General features: G+C 42.8%; 1 protein-coding gene across 1 annotated transcript in view; it reads right to left on the bottom strand.

The window, feature by feature from the left end:
• Window positions 1-281: 281 nt before the first annotated feature.
• The window catches only part of LOC140478835 (kininogen-1-like), a 29,653-nt gene continuing 15,669 nt past the window's right edge, over window positions 282-14,265 (bottom strand). The window contains exons 6-7 of the mRNA XM_072572286.1: window positions 6,776-6,859; window positions 282-644 (exon numbers count right to left, since the gene is read on the bottom strand). Coding sequence (XP_072428387.1) covers window positions 372-644; window positions 6,776-6,859 — 357 coding nt within the window. The 3' untranslated portion in view covers window positions 282-371. The remainder of the gene's footprint in view (window positions 645-6,775; window positions 6,860-14,265) is intronic.

The following is a 14,265-nucleotide window of genomic DNA, read 5'->3' as shown; positions in this document are numbered from 1 at the left end:
TTAGCCCTTTCATCCTTCATGTGTCTTGACAGTTGGGAACACATGAAACATCGCTACAAATTCTCATTCTCAACAAATCTCTTTATTTGACTTGATGAATAATGAACATTTCTTACTTTTATCCTTTAATAATTTTCTGTGAAATTATTTAAACCTACAAAGCTGTCAGAGCCATGACGACCTTCAAGAGCCATTAGAGACCTCAACTTTATGTCTTTTCATAGACCCCATAGATAAAAATGTATTCTGTAAGAAGAGTAGAATTGACAGGAACAAAGAACTTTAACTTACAACAATAAACTTTATTACAATATTTATTTCATTATTTTTGGATCAATGCAAATCCAGAAGCAGTGGGAGACTTTTACTGACTAAAAGTCCAGTAAATCAAGGTCACGAAATGCTGTTTGCACAGTGTTGTTGTCATGGTGTTGTTCAGTTGAGGAAGATACAGATATATGCTGTAGCAAGACTCTCCAGGGTTTTCCTGGGCATTTAGGGGATTCCAGGCTGTCTGCAAGAGTTTGTTCAGCAGAGGTGAGTTTTTCTGGATGGGTGTCATTTCCATCAGAATGTGATCGAGGGGGCTGTGGCATGCTAAATGGCCCCCAACCTACATATCGAGGAGCCGCAAATGTTATAATCTATGGAGTGAGAGATTTAAAGTTATTAAATACCCCTGAAATCCATCAAAAATTGCAAATGATTGCACTCCATGGTCAACTCATACATTGTCATTTATTGATTATACATCATCATGTCTTCTCAGACACAAAAAAAAACTTAATTGCTGGAAAAGCTCAGCAGATCTGGCAGCACCTTTAGAGCGAAATCACAGTTAATGTTTCGGGTCCAGCGATCCTTCCTCAGAACTTGCCCAATTCTGAGGAAGGATCGCTGGACCTGAAACATAAAGAACAAAGAACATTACAGCACAGGAACAGGTCCTTCAGCCCTCCAGCCAACCCATATCCTCTATCTAAATCTGCCATCTACTTTCTAAGGATCTGTATCCCTTTGGTCCCTCCCCATTCAGACATCTGTCTAGCTACTTCTCAAATGATGCTATTGTTCCCACCCCTACTACCTCCACTGGAAACACATTCCAGGCACCCACCAACCTCTATGTAAAGAACTTGCAATATGTATCATCCTAAACTTTTCCCCTCTCACTTTGAACTCATGACCCCTAGTAATGGAATCCTTAGTACAGGGTGGAGCTGAAGGGAAAGTACTGAGAATGTGATAGGTAGATGAGGTGGTGGGGGGGGGTGAAGAGATGATGGGTCAGAGACGAGGGTGGAGCGGATAGCTGGGAAGGAACATAGACAGGTAGGACAAGTCAAGAGGGTGGCGTCGAGTTGAAAAGTTGGATTTAAAATAAGATGTGGGGAGGGGAAATGAGGAAATTGATGAAATTCACATTGATCCTGTGTGGTTGGAGGGTCCTAAGGCAGAAGATGAGCCGTTCTTCCTCCAGGCATCGGGTGGTAAGGTTTGGTGGTGGATGAGACCCAGTACTTGCATGCCCGCAGCAGAGTGGGAGGAGGAGTTAAAGTGTTCAGCCATGGGGCGGTGGGGTTGTTTCGTGCGGGTGTCCCAGAAACGTTCACTCAGGCGTTCCACAAATTGGCGTCCTGTATCTCCAATGTAGAGCAGACTACATCAGGAGCAACAGACCCAGTAGATGAGATCTAAATCTCTGACAGAGATAAGAGGGGAAAGGTGTGGGTGCAGTTTTTGCAATTCTTGCGGTGGCAGGGGAAAATGCCGGCAGGGGTGGGTGGGTTGGCGGAGGGGTTCTTGATGATGATATCCAGCTCTTTCGCTATATTGGCACTATCTGAGGAATTGTAAGTGACATGCACATTGTGCAACCAACTGCAAAGATTCCCAATAACATATGCTGGAAAGAAAACTATTGATTATCTGTTTTTTACTCTATACGCTGATAAAACTGCTGAAAATTGTTCCTGGGGAAGTCTTGCAATAATGATATAAGACTAAGATGATGGCTATCAATAACCTTGAACTTTTTCTTAGACATGACACCAATCAATGAATAGTTTTCCTCCTGATAACCATTGACTTCAATTTTACCAGGATTCCTTCATGCTAATTAAAACATTTCATTCATTCATGGGACTTGGATGTCATTCACTGCAGTATTCCTAGCCTTTGATCTGCTCTTATAGCTACTGTGCTTATATGGTGAGTGTAGTTTAATTTCTGGTCGATGCTAACTCCAAGGATGTTAATAGTGGTGGATTCAGTGAAGGTAAGCACCATTGAATGTCAAGGGGTGATGATTAGATTGACTCCTATTGGAGATGGTCATTACCTGGCATTTGTGTGATGTGACTATTACTTCGATATTGACCAGATCTTGTTGCATATGAACATAGTCTGCTTCAGTATCTGAAGAGTTACAAATGGTGCTGAACATAATGCAATCATCAGCGAGCAACCCTACTTCTGACCTAATAATAGAGAAAGGTTATTGATGAAGCAGCTGGGAGATCTTTTGAGCCTTGGACATTACCCTGAAGAATTCCTTCAGAGATACCTTGGAGTGAGAGATGGACTATCAACCACAATCATCTTCCAATGTAATAGGTTTGACTCTAACCAGTGAAGAATTTGCCTCCAATACCCATTGATTCCAGTTTTGCCAAGCTCCTTCATGCCACACATGGACAAATGCAGCCTTGATGCCCAAGGCTGCCACTCTCACCTCTCCTTTGGAAGTCAGCTCAATTGTCAATGTTTGAACCATAAGATCAGGAGCTGAGTGGCCTGGTGGAACTCAAACTCTACTTCACTGAGCAGGTTATTGCTGAGCAGGTGCTGATTGATAGCACTGCTAATGACACCTTCCATCATGATCATGAATAGACTGATGGGGTGGCAATTGGCTGGGTTAGATTTATCCTGCATTTTGTGTATAGAATGGGCAATTTTCCATTCAGTTGGCTAGATACCAGTTTTGTAACTGTGCTGGAAGAGCTTGGCTAGGGAGCAGCAAGTTCTGGAGCACAAGTCTTCAGTAATGTTGCTGGAATATTGTCAAGGCCATGGCCTTTGTAGTTTCCAATATCCCGTCTGTTTTTGATTTCACTTGGAGTGAAATGAATTGGCTGTAGATTGGTACAGGTAATGCTAAAGACAACTGGCTGAGGCAGAAATAGATCATCCACTTGGCACTTCTGGCTGAAGATTGCTTCAGCTTTATTTTTTGCACTGTTGTTTTGGGCTCTTCCATCATTGAGAATGGGATATTTGTGGAGCATCCTCTTCCAGTGAGTTGATTAATTGTCCACCACCATTCATGACTGGATGTGACAGGGCTGCAGAGCTTAGATCGGACATGTTGGTTGTGGGCTCACTTAGCTCTGCCTATGATTTGCTGCTTATGCTGTTTAGCATGCAAGTAATCCTGTCCTATAGCTTCACCAGGTTGTCACCTCATTTTTCGGTCGCCTGGTGCTGGTTCTGACATGCCCTCCTGCACATTCCATTGAGCCTATCTTGATGGCAATCGTTAAGTAATGAATATGCTGGGAGTACAATTCTGCTGTTTTGACAGCCCACACCTCCTGGATCCACAATCTGGAATTGCTGGATCCATTTGAAATCTGTCCCATTTAGTACAGAAATAATGCCACACAATACAGTTGCGGTTATTCTCTACATAAAGATGAGGCACTGTCTCCACAAGGACTATGTGGTGTTTACTCTTATTGATAAGGTTATGGGCAGATACATCTGAAGCTGGCAGATTAGTAAGAATGAGGTCAAGTACGTTTTTCCTTTTTGTTGGTTCCCTCACCACCTGCCGCAAACCCAGTCCTTTTGGACCCAACTACCGAATTACTCTTGGTGGTGAACATTGAAGTGTCCTAACCTGAGTACATTTTGTGCCCCTTGCCACCCTTAGTGCTTCCTCCAAGTGTTGTTTAATATGGAGGAATACTGAGGGAGGACAGAGCTGGTAACCAGCAGGTGGTTTCCTTGCCCATGTTTTACCTGAAGTAATGAGACTCCATGGGATCCAGAGTCAATGTTGAGGGCTCCCAGGGCAACTCCCTCCTAATTGTTGGTGGGCTAGGACATATCTAGGGACAGTGACAGTGGTATCTGGGACACTGTGTGTAAAGTATGATTCCATGAGTGTGCCTATCTCAGGCTCTTGCTTGACTAGTCTGAGAAATAACTCTTGCAATGTTGGCAGCAGCCCCCAGATGTTAGTAAGGAGGACTTTGCAGGGTTGACTGGGCTGTTTTTGTCATTGTTGTTTCTGGTGCCTAGGTCGATGTTGAGTGGTCCATCCAGTTTCATTTCTTTGAGACATTGTAGCAATTATTACAACTGAGTGGGTTACTAGACCATTTCAATGGGCAATTCAGGGTCAACTATATTGCTGTGGTCAGATCAGGTGAGGTGACAGATTTTTTTCACTGAGGAATATTAGTGAGACACATGGGTTTTTCCAACAATCAACAATGGTTTCACGGTCATCAGTAGATTCCTAATTCCAGATATTATTTTTGAATTCAAATTCCATCTTGGAATTCAAATCTGGATCTCCAGAAGATTAGCAGAGTTTCTGGATTAATAATCTAGCAATAAAACCATTGGGTTATGGCCTCCACTAACTACTATTAGTGGAGTAGTCAGTTCCTTTGTTCATGCTTATATCAACGCTGCAATGAGGTCAAAAGCCAAGTGACCCTTACAGAACTCAAAGTTAGCATCAGTGAGTAGGTCATTGCAGTGTAACTGCTGATTAGAACTTAATTCTCCTTACTGATGATTGAGAAGAGGTTAATGAGATGGCAACTGGCCAGATTAAACTTATCCTTATGTTTCTGGACAGGAAAGGCATGAGCAGTTTTCCACATTATTGAGTAGATGCCAATATTGTAGATACCTCAGCAAAGGCTGCAGTGGGTTCCAGGGTAGAGGATTTCATTATTATTGCTGGAAGGTTGTCAAGGCAAATATTTGCAGCATCCAATGTCTTCAAACATTTCTTGACATGGCAAGAGAGTGAATCAAATTGATTGAAGTCTAGAATCGGTGATTGTGGGGACCTCAGAAGGAGGTCAAGATAGATCATCTACTCAATGCTTCTAGGTGTTGATTGCAAAGGTTTCACTCTTGTCATTTACATTGATGTCCTATGTTCCACAATCAATGAGGATGGGGATAATTGCTTACTTGTCCACAACCATTCATAGATGGATTTCACAGGACTGCAGAGCTTGGATTTGATCCATTGGTTGTGGGATTACATGACTGTCCAGCTCATATTGTTTCCACTGCTTGATATACAAGTTGTAGCATGACCAAGGGGATATCACAATCTTAGAACTGTGTGGCACTTCTCTTGGTATGCTCATTACAGCCAATGGTTGAGAAATATCATTTTTTACTGTCACAGCTCCAGTTTAATATAAATATCCTGAAAACAGGTTGTCAGAAAAGCTCAGTTGCATTGGAATTTCTATCTTGCACCATTTGGGACACTGTGGATGCTTCTTATAGCCTAGACAATCACATTGCCAAGAAGAATCTCCAGCTGCAAAAATTTGAGCTCCAGGCTTGGAGCTCAAATCATGGCAGAGGTAATTAAGGTGAAAACACAGAGCTGAAAGCCATGTGGGTACTATGTCTAATGGACACACAACAGATTAAGACCAGACAGAGAGAGGTGACCAATAGGCAGTCTGGAAAGAGGTAGTTCAGGAGTACATGTCTATCCTACTCACTAACCAGTTTTTCATTTTAGACAATGGTGAGGGCTATCATTCACCAGAGGAATGTATTGAGAGTCGAGTTTGTGGCATCACCTAAGTGTCTCAGCTGTACTGATGGGAGTGTAGAAAAGATCAAGGGCAATATGGGATTCAACAGTCAGACATTTCTGTGACTCTGAAATGCCATCTATCATCATGGTGTCAGGGTCAAGGATATCACAGAGCAGCTACAAGACATTCCATTAAGGGAGAGTGAAGAGCTAAAGGTCATGGTCCACAAGGGCTCTAACGACATCAGTAGAAAGAAGAATGAGGTACTGAGAATAGAATTTAAAGAACTACAGAAGAGATTGAAAAGCAGGACCACATGGCAGTAATCTTAGCATTGATTAGAGTTTAAAAATAGGAAGATTAAGTAAATTAATATGTAATTGAAATGATTCTGGGACAGTACTCATTCAATAATGCAATTTCTTGTCATGCTGGAAGAATATCTTTGATGGATATATCTAATAAATTGAATTCCTATCTGTCAAAATCAACTATTACTTTGAACTTCAATCATACAAAGCAAAACTTCAAGATTAACAAGAACTAACTTTCAAATGGATTGACTTCTTGGTGACATTGCCCTGTGTTATAAAAGCATTTAGGAAGGTATGGTTTTGGCTATGGCATTTTAGGAAGCTGAACATACACAACTACAAACCATTCAGGAGGGTCCAATAAAGTGGACACGCAGAGAGGAAGGTAAAATTTTTAAATGAAGTTTCAAATACAAGAACAACATAATGGAAGGGTTAAAATCTGGATTCAAAAGTCCAGATGATGACAATTTAATTTGCATTTGGACAAACTAGAACTGGAACAATTTATTTCTGATAAGCTGACAACTTCAATTAACTTACATTAATCACGTCCTTAAAGCAGACATAGATACTAAATGGTTCAACTATTGCAACCAAATGCAATTCATATAAAAGTTAACGCCAATATAAAATGAATTTTAGACTTACCTCCAACTTGCTAACATTACAATCCACGAATACATTCATAGAATTCATCCAACTCTTGAAATACACTTGCGAATTACAGTATAGCTAAAAGACACAAAAAAAAGATTTACTTTAAAAATCCAAATGTACAAGAGGCAAGAATATAATTTCATCAGGTAATGACACTGTTGGGAACAATTTTTATCAGCACTGTTTCGATTAACTTGTTGATTTGTAAAGGTTTAATTAACTGTTAAAATGGCTCCTCTATGCACGTATTGTGACAAAACTTAACCCACTTGATGAAGATCTGCTAAAAAAGAGAGGATGAAATGATACCATCAATGATTATAAATGCAAGCACTTTATACGTTCATTTGAAACTTGCTTATCCATTTGAATGAGCAGAAGAAATGTTCATATATTTTAGGAGACTGAGGCATTTTATACCCATATGTGAAGGATGAGGGCATTTGAGGAAAAAGAATCTTCAACCAGAGGGTGATGGGAATCTGGAATGTATTGCCTGGGAGAGTAATAGAGGTGGGTGGCAAACCTCACAAGTTTTAAGAGGTGTGTGGATAAATTGTTGGGGTTTGGGGAGGGGGTGGGAGTGGGGATCGGGGAGTAAATGATAGGTGGAAATGGAGCCCAGACAAACAGAACAGCTATTGGGCAGAGAAAGAATTGGGTAAAGGTCACTCTAGGAGAATGAATAGCTGCTAATGGGGGCTATTAGTGACTGAAATAGGTTGTTTGCAGTGGCAGTCCATGTGATGACAAGGTGTGGTATATGGGTTTTGGGAGAAGACAAGTAAAGAAGTGCTCAGGGCTGAAAATGGTTAAATGGGTATCGAGTTATGAAGGCTTCAGGGTCCCCAAGTAGAAAGTGAGGTGGTGTTCTTCCCGATTTTGCTGAGCTTCCCTGGAGCACTGCAGCAAGCCAGAGACAGAAATGTTGGTCACGAACATGGTGATATGTTAAAATGGCAGGGAACAGGAAGTTCAGGGTCATTTTTGTATACAGAACATATGTGTCATCCAGTTTCCCCAGTGTAGAGGAGACCACATTGAGAACAGTGAATACAGTCGACTAGATTGAGTGAAGTGCAGCTAAATCACTGCTATGTCTGGAAGGTGTGTTTGGGGCTTTAGATAATGAGGAAAGAGGAAGTAAATAAGTAGATGTTTACCTTCAGCGACTGCATGGGAGGATGCCATGGGGGTGCGGGCAGATGTTGGGGGTGAAGATAGTGTTGGGAGTAGGGATAGGAGTGGACCAAAGTGTCCCAGAGGGACTGATCCCTGTGGAAGGCTGATGAGAGGGGAACGTTGTGTGTCTGAAGGTGGCATGGTGCATAAGGTGGCAGAAATGGCAGCTAATGGTCCTTTGCATGAAGAGACTGGTGGGATGGTGAGTGAGTACTGTTGTGGAAGGGAAGAGATGGAGTGAAGGCTGAACTGTCAGAGAAGAGTCAGACACAGGCCCTTTCAACCACGGTGAATCCTTGGTTGAAGAAGACAGTGGACATTTTGGAGCAAAGAAAGCCCTTTTTTGGTGTTGTTAAAATTTGGTCTCCCAGCCTGTGGCAATTTTATTTTTCAATTTCAGCTATTATGTAGATTTTTCTCTCAGTGGACACCTGAAATTGCACTGATCAGTGAAGGAACATCAGTGACGCTGGGTCTTCAGGCAATGTTCTTTGTGCAGCAGCCACAGTTTACCAGGCCATCAATGAGTACTAAAGCTACGGGCAGCTCTCTCTAGGTGGAGATTCAGCTGCTGAGTCTCAATTGCAGGGCAAGACCTTTGGGTGGTCTCACCAACTTGTGATTCAACAGGCATTCCTGGAAAGAAATAAGTAACCCAGTTCTCTCAGCCGTATACACCTCACTGCATAACCATTAAAATAAATCAGGAAAAATTCACAGAGCTTGCTAATTAAAGTAAGGGAGTTGCAGGCACAACGAGCCACCTCGGAATACTAGTTTGCAAAGCGACAGGGCTGAATGCTAAATTATTCCAGTTCAGAAAATGTTGGGAAGGAAAGAAAGGAGGAGAAATAATTGATATTATTCTTAATCAATACTAAGTGTTGGGGAGAAAGATGTCCTGGAGTGTTCAAGGACAACATTTATATGGTGAGAATCATGAAAACCAATTAAGTACATTTATTCAACAACAGAGCAGAAAATCTACAAGAAAAATACAGAAATGTGCAAAAGCTACAGAGTGGTAATAATATTAAAATTTAATTATCCTAATGCAGACTGGAATAGGAACAATATAAAGAGCAGGGAACTACAAGAGTTTTGGCGTATTCAGAGATTTTCTTGATGCAGTACATTTCTGATACATAAAAACACTCAGAAAGACTCCTCACTGCATCACTCCTACTGCCTATTATGCTGTCCTGTTCTCTGAGTGAACTGGGGGAGCCAGGCAATAAGGGGAGCAGAGAAGAATGAGGTCAGTGAAATGGCAAGGGGATCAGCAAAGGAGAAGCAGCAATAATGGGCTTATTGTTGCTGGATCTGCAATAAGTGCACCATGTCTGGTTCACTTTCAGCCCAGTATGAGTGCACATTGAGGACATCAAGGACCTCTGTTCCTGTTCGAGTGTGTTGGCAAGAGATACATCAAGTAGGAAGGAGGTATTGCTGGACTTGTTTGTAAGAAAGAGGCCAAGTGGATAAAGCTTCAGCTGGGGAACATTAAAGGAATAGTGATCATAATAACATAAGCTAGAGAAAATAGTTCTAGAGCAATTTGTAGTAAAACAGAAACTCAATTGGAGGAGAAAGTGAGGACTGCAGATGCTGCAGATCAGTGTTGAAAAGTGTGGCGCTGGAAAAGCACAGCCAGTCAGGCAGCATCTGAGGAGCAGGAAAGTTGACGTTTCGAGCATAAGCTCTTCATCAGGAATGAGGGGCTGGCTCAAAGGAGCCAAGCGATAAATGGGAGGGGTACGGCTGGGGGGAATGTAGCTGGGAATGTGATTAGTGGAGGGAGGTGGGGAATGATTGTGATAGGTCGGGAAGGAGAGTGGAGCAAAGAGATGGGAAAAAAGATGGACGAGTAGGACAGTTCAAGAGGGCGGTGCCGGGCTGCAAGTTGGATAGGAGATTGGGGGGGTGCGGGAGAAGGGAAATGAAGAAACTGGTGAAATCTACATTGATCCCATGTAGTTGGAGGGTCCCAAGGTAAATTTTTAGGCATTCTTCCTCCAGGTGTCAGATGACTAGAGTTTGGCGGTGGAGAATGCCCAGGACTTGCATATCCTTGGCAGAGTGGGAGGGGATGGTGGTGGAGGAGGACCAGGGCTTGCATGTCTTTGGCAAAGTGGAAGAATGCCAACTTGCAGACTTCCACACACATCATCTATTGCTCTCGGTGTGGTCTCTTCTACATTGAAGAGACAGGATGCCAACTTGCAGAATGTTTCAGAGAACATCTCTGGGACACACACACCAAATAACCCCACCTCCCTGTGACCAACCACTTCAACTCTCCCTCCCACTCCGCCACGGACATGCAAATCCTCGGCATCCTCCACCGCCAAACTCTAGTCATCCGATACCTGGAGGAAGAACGCCCCATCTTCTGCCTTGGAACCCTCCAATCATACAGATCACTGTAGATTTCACCAGTTTCTTCATTTCTTCTCCCCCCCCACCATATCCCAGATCCAACCTTCCAACTTGGGATGGCCTGGTGAACTGTCCTACCTGACCATCTTCCTTCCCACCTATCCACTCCACCCTTCTCTCTGACCTATCACCACCACCCCCCCACCTCCATCCACCTATCGCATTCCCAGCTACCTCATCCCCAGCCCCACCACCCTCTCATTGGGCTACCCCCCTCATTCCTGATGAAGAACTTATGCTCAAAACTTCATCTCCTGCTCCTCAGATGCTGCCATAATTGGATGAGGGCCAAATTCATAGGATTGCCTGGAACTCTGCCTACAAAATGTGCTGAGTGTAAAGATAACTCAAAAGAAATTTGGATGGGCATTAATGGGAAATAAACTTGCTGGAATACAGGGATAGAGTGGGGGAATGAACCTTACTGAATTATTCTAAAGATCCAGCATTAACTGAGTGGTGAATCAAGCTCCTTCTGTATAGCAGAGACTCTCAGGACCAGACTTTGCTGTCTCCATCCATATCAGCATGGAAGTGGGCCAACTTTAAAATATTGGGAAGGACCCAATTCTGGGGAATAATCTTATTTTTAATCAGTATGGGATGAGGCAGGAAGCTGAAGGCAATAGCCGACATGCACCAGGCCAGTGCCACCAAGTTCAGATTTGGGGTTTATATTTTCGATCCCTTGGTATTTTCACAGATTTGAACCTATACAAAACATCTTTCAGCAGCTTTGAAAAATAAGGAAAAACTCATCTGAATTAATCTTCCTTTTCACAAGCAAGTTCAATAAGGATCAAAAACAGAAATGCTGGAAAAGCTCAGTAAGTCTGGTAACACCTGTGGAGAGAAATCAAAGTTAATGTTTCCAGTCAAGTGCCTCTTCCTCAGATCCTCATAAGGATGTTGTCTGCTTCACCTGTGATAATATAATTGGGTACGATTAGTTAAACATATTCTTATTGCAATCGCTCTGTGATGAATTGATTTTGAAAAACCAAGTCACCACAATTTTTACCACCAGTGTGAAAGCATAAAAGTCTTCAGATGTTTTAAAGTATAATGTCCACTGCATAAAATGCTCTTCTGTCCTGAGCAGTGTTACAGTTCAGTTTTTACTTTATTATCTGCTCCCTGTGCTTAAATATTTTTATTGATTGATGGGGCAGCCAACTGTTCAGACTTCGAACCACAGCAATAAATGAGCACCTGCTGCACTACAAAGACTTGAACTCTTAAGGAAATCATCCTTTTGAAGAGAGAGAGTCAGAGATGTACAGCATGGAAACAGACCCTTTGGCCCAACTCGCCCATGCCAACCAGATATCCTATATAAATCTAGTGCCATTTGTCATCATTTGGCCCATATCCCTCGAAACCCTTTGTATGCATGTACCAATCCAGATGCCTTTTAAATGTTGGAATTGTATCAGCTTCTACCACTTCCTCTGGCAGCTCATTCCATATGCACACCATCCTCTGATTGGAAACATTGCACCCCCTCCCCCCTCGCCACACCCTCCCCCCAGTTTTAAGGTGAAAAGGGACCTATGTCCTCGAGTTTTGGACACCCCCACCCCAGGGAAACGACCTTGCCTATTTACCCATCCACCCCATCTTGATTTTATCAATCTTTATAAGGTCACCCCTCAGCTTCCCACACTCCAGGGAAAACAGCCTCAGCCTATTCAGCCCCTCCCTATAGCTCAAACCCTCCAATCCTGGCAACATCCTTGTAAATCTTTTCTGAACCCTTTCAAGTTTTACAACATCCTTCCTACAGGATGGAAACCAGAATTGCATGCAATACTCCAAAAGTGGCTGAACCAATTTCCTGTACGGTCGCAACATGACTTCCCAACTCCTCTACTCAATGCTCTGACCAATGAAGGCAAACATACCATATACCTTCTTTGGTATTCTATCTCCCTGTGTCTCCATTTCCAAGGAACTATGAACCTGCACTCCAAAGTCTCTATGTTCAGCAGCACTCCCTAGCACCTTACCGTTAAGTATGTAAGTTCTGCCTTGATTTGCCTTCCCAAAATACAGCACATCATATTTATCCAAATTAAACTATAATGTCTTCCACTTTTCGGCCCATTGGACCATCTGATCAAGATCCTGTTGCACTCTGAGGCAAATTTCTTTGCTGCCCACTACGCCTCCAATTTTAGTGTCATCTACTGAACATCTACTTCACACCCAAATCATTTTATATATAATGACAAAAAGCAGTGGACCCAGCACTGATCTTAGTAGCACATTGCTGATCACAGGCCTCCAGTCTGAAATACAACCCTTCATCATCACCCTTTATCTTCTACCTTCGAGCCAGTTCTGTATCCAAAGTAGCTAGTTCTTCCTGTGTTCCATGTGATCCAACCTTGCTTCTTTGAATATTTTCACAATTTTATGGTTATATTATATTTTTGTTTTCAAAAGAAGCTTAATGTGTGCTTGATTAACAGCTTTAAGAGCTCCTAAAATGGTTAACTCTTATTCGAGTAAATGTTAAATGGAAAGAGCATTAATGCATGGAGATGATATGAAATGTAGGTGTAGGATTTGGTGGTGAGAATCGATAGCTAGGTTGCTGGATACTTATCTATTGAACAGGATCAATGTCACAGCGAAGTGAGGTAAGTTGCCAACTCTAGCCTCCATGTCCTTTTTTCTACCCCCATACTGTACTGAGAAGTTCTGACCCCACACATGCCCATTACCTGTCAATGAAAATAGTGTGGATTGACATGGCCAGGCAGGAGGTGGGATTCCAGGCAGCTGGAAAATGGCTGAATTGTATTTCCTACCTCAAAGATTAAAATTCCAGTTCATGACACTATTATGAGAACACATGTGTTCCAAATGAATTGGAATTAAATACTGGCACAGAAAACTGTAAATGAACAATTCACTGCATTTAAAAAAGTGATGATTCGTTAGGGAAAAGGCAGGCTAACCAAAGCCAGACTACCTGGATGACTAAAGAGATGGAGGATCAGGTTAAGACAAAAGTTATATTTTGCAGCAGAGAACAGCGGGTGCTGGGCGGAAGTGAAGTCGGAGCACAAAGCCGGTCGGGAAGGTAAGATTGTTATTTGAGTGGGTGTGTTCTAGACCCCAGGTCCTACAAAGTAGGGCCTCCCTCCCACCCTCCTCCTCTAACCTAAATTAAAAGTCCACAGACTTGCCCCAAAAAGAGGGTGCAAGGAAGTCCCTGTGGAGTGAAGAGTGAGGCTTTAGCTCAGGAGTCTTTGACAAGGAGGTTGAGTGAAGTGATTACGCCACAGTTGAAGAGGGTAAAGACATGACTGCCAAGCTGGTTCAATGTGCTATGTGCCTGATGTAGGAGGTCAACGACTCTGGTGTGTCTGGCTCATATAAGTGTGGAAAGTGTGTGCACGTTCAGCTACTGACAGAGCATATTGCAGCACTGATGAAAGGACTCGAGGACCTTAGACTCATCCAAGAGAACGAGATCTTTCTGGACAAGACCTTCAGCGAGTTTATTACACCAATCGTACCAGAAGAGAGCAGAAGAGAGTAGACGATGAGAAAGGCAGAGAGGAGACAGGTGCTAGAGACCTCGGAGGAAGTACCTGTCTGGAACAAGTTGAATCTTTTAGAAACAGTAGAGACAGATGAGACTGCCAGTCTGCGAGGCGGCCAGGTCTGTCAATCAAATGTTGGCTTGGAGACAGAGCGGAAGAATCGGACATCGCACAGAGCCGTGGTAATAGGGGACTCGATAGTGAGAGGAACTGACCGGGGTTTTTGTGGCAGCAGATGGGACTTAAGGATGGTGTGTTGCCTTCCGGGTGCCAGGGTTAAAGACATCACAGACAGAGTGCAGG

The sequence above is a fragment of the Chiloscyllium punctatum genome, chromosome 6 (genome assembly GCF_047496795.1).
Source record: "Chiloscyllium punctatum isolate Juve2018m chromosome 6, sChiPun1.3, whole genome shotgun sequence".
NCBI classification, from domain to species: Eukaryota; Metazoa; Chordata; class Chondrichthyes; order Orectolobiformes; family Hemiscylliidae; genus Chiloscyllium; species Chiloscyllium punctatum.
Note: the sequence above shows the minus strand (reverse complement) of the source record. Positions and strands in the feature narration are given on the sequence as shown.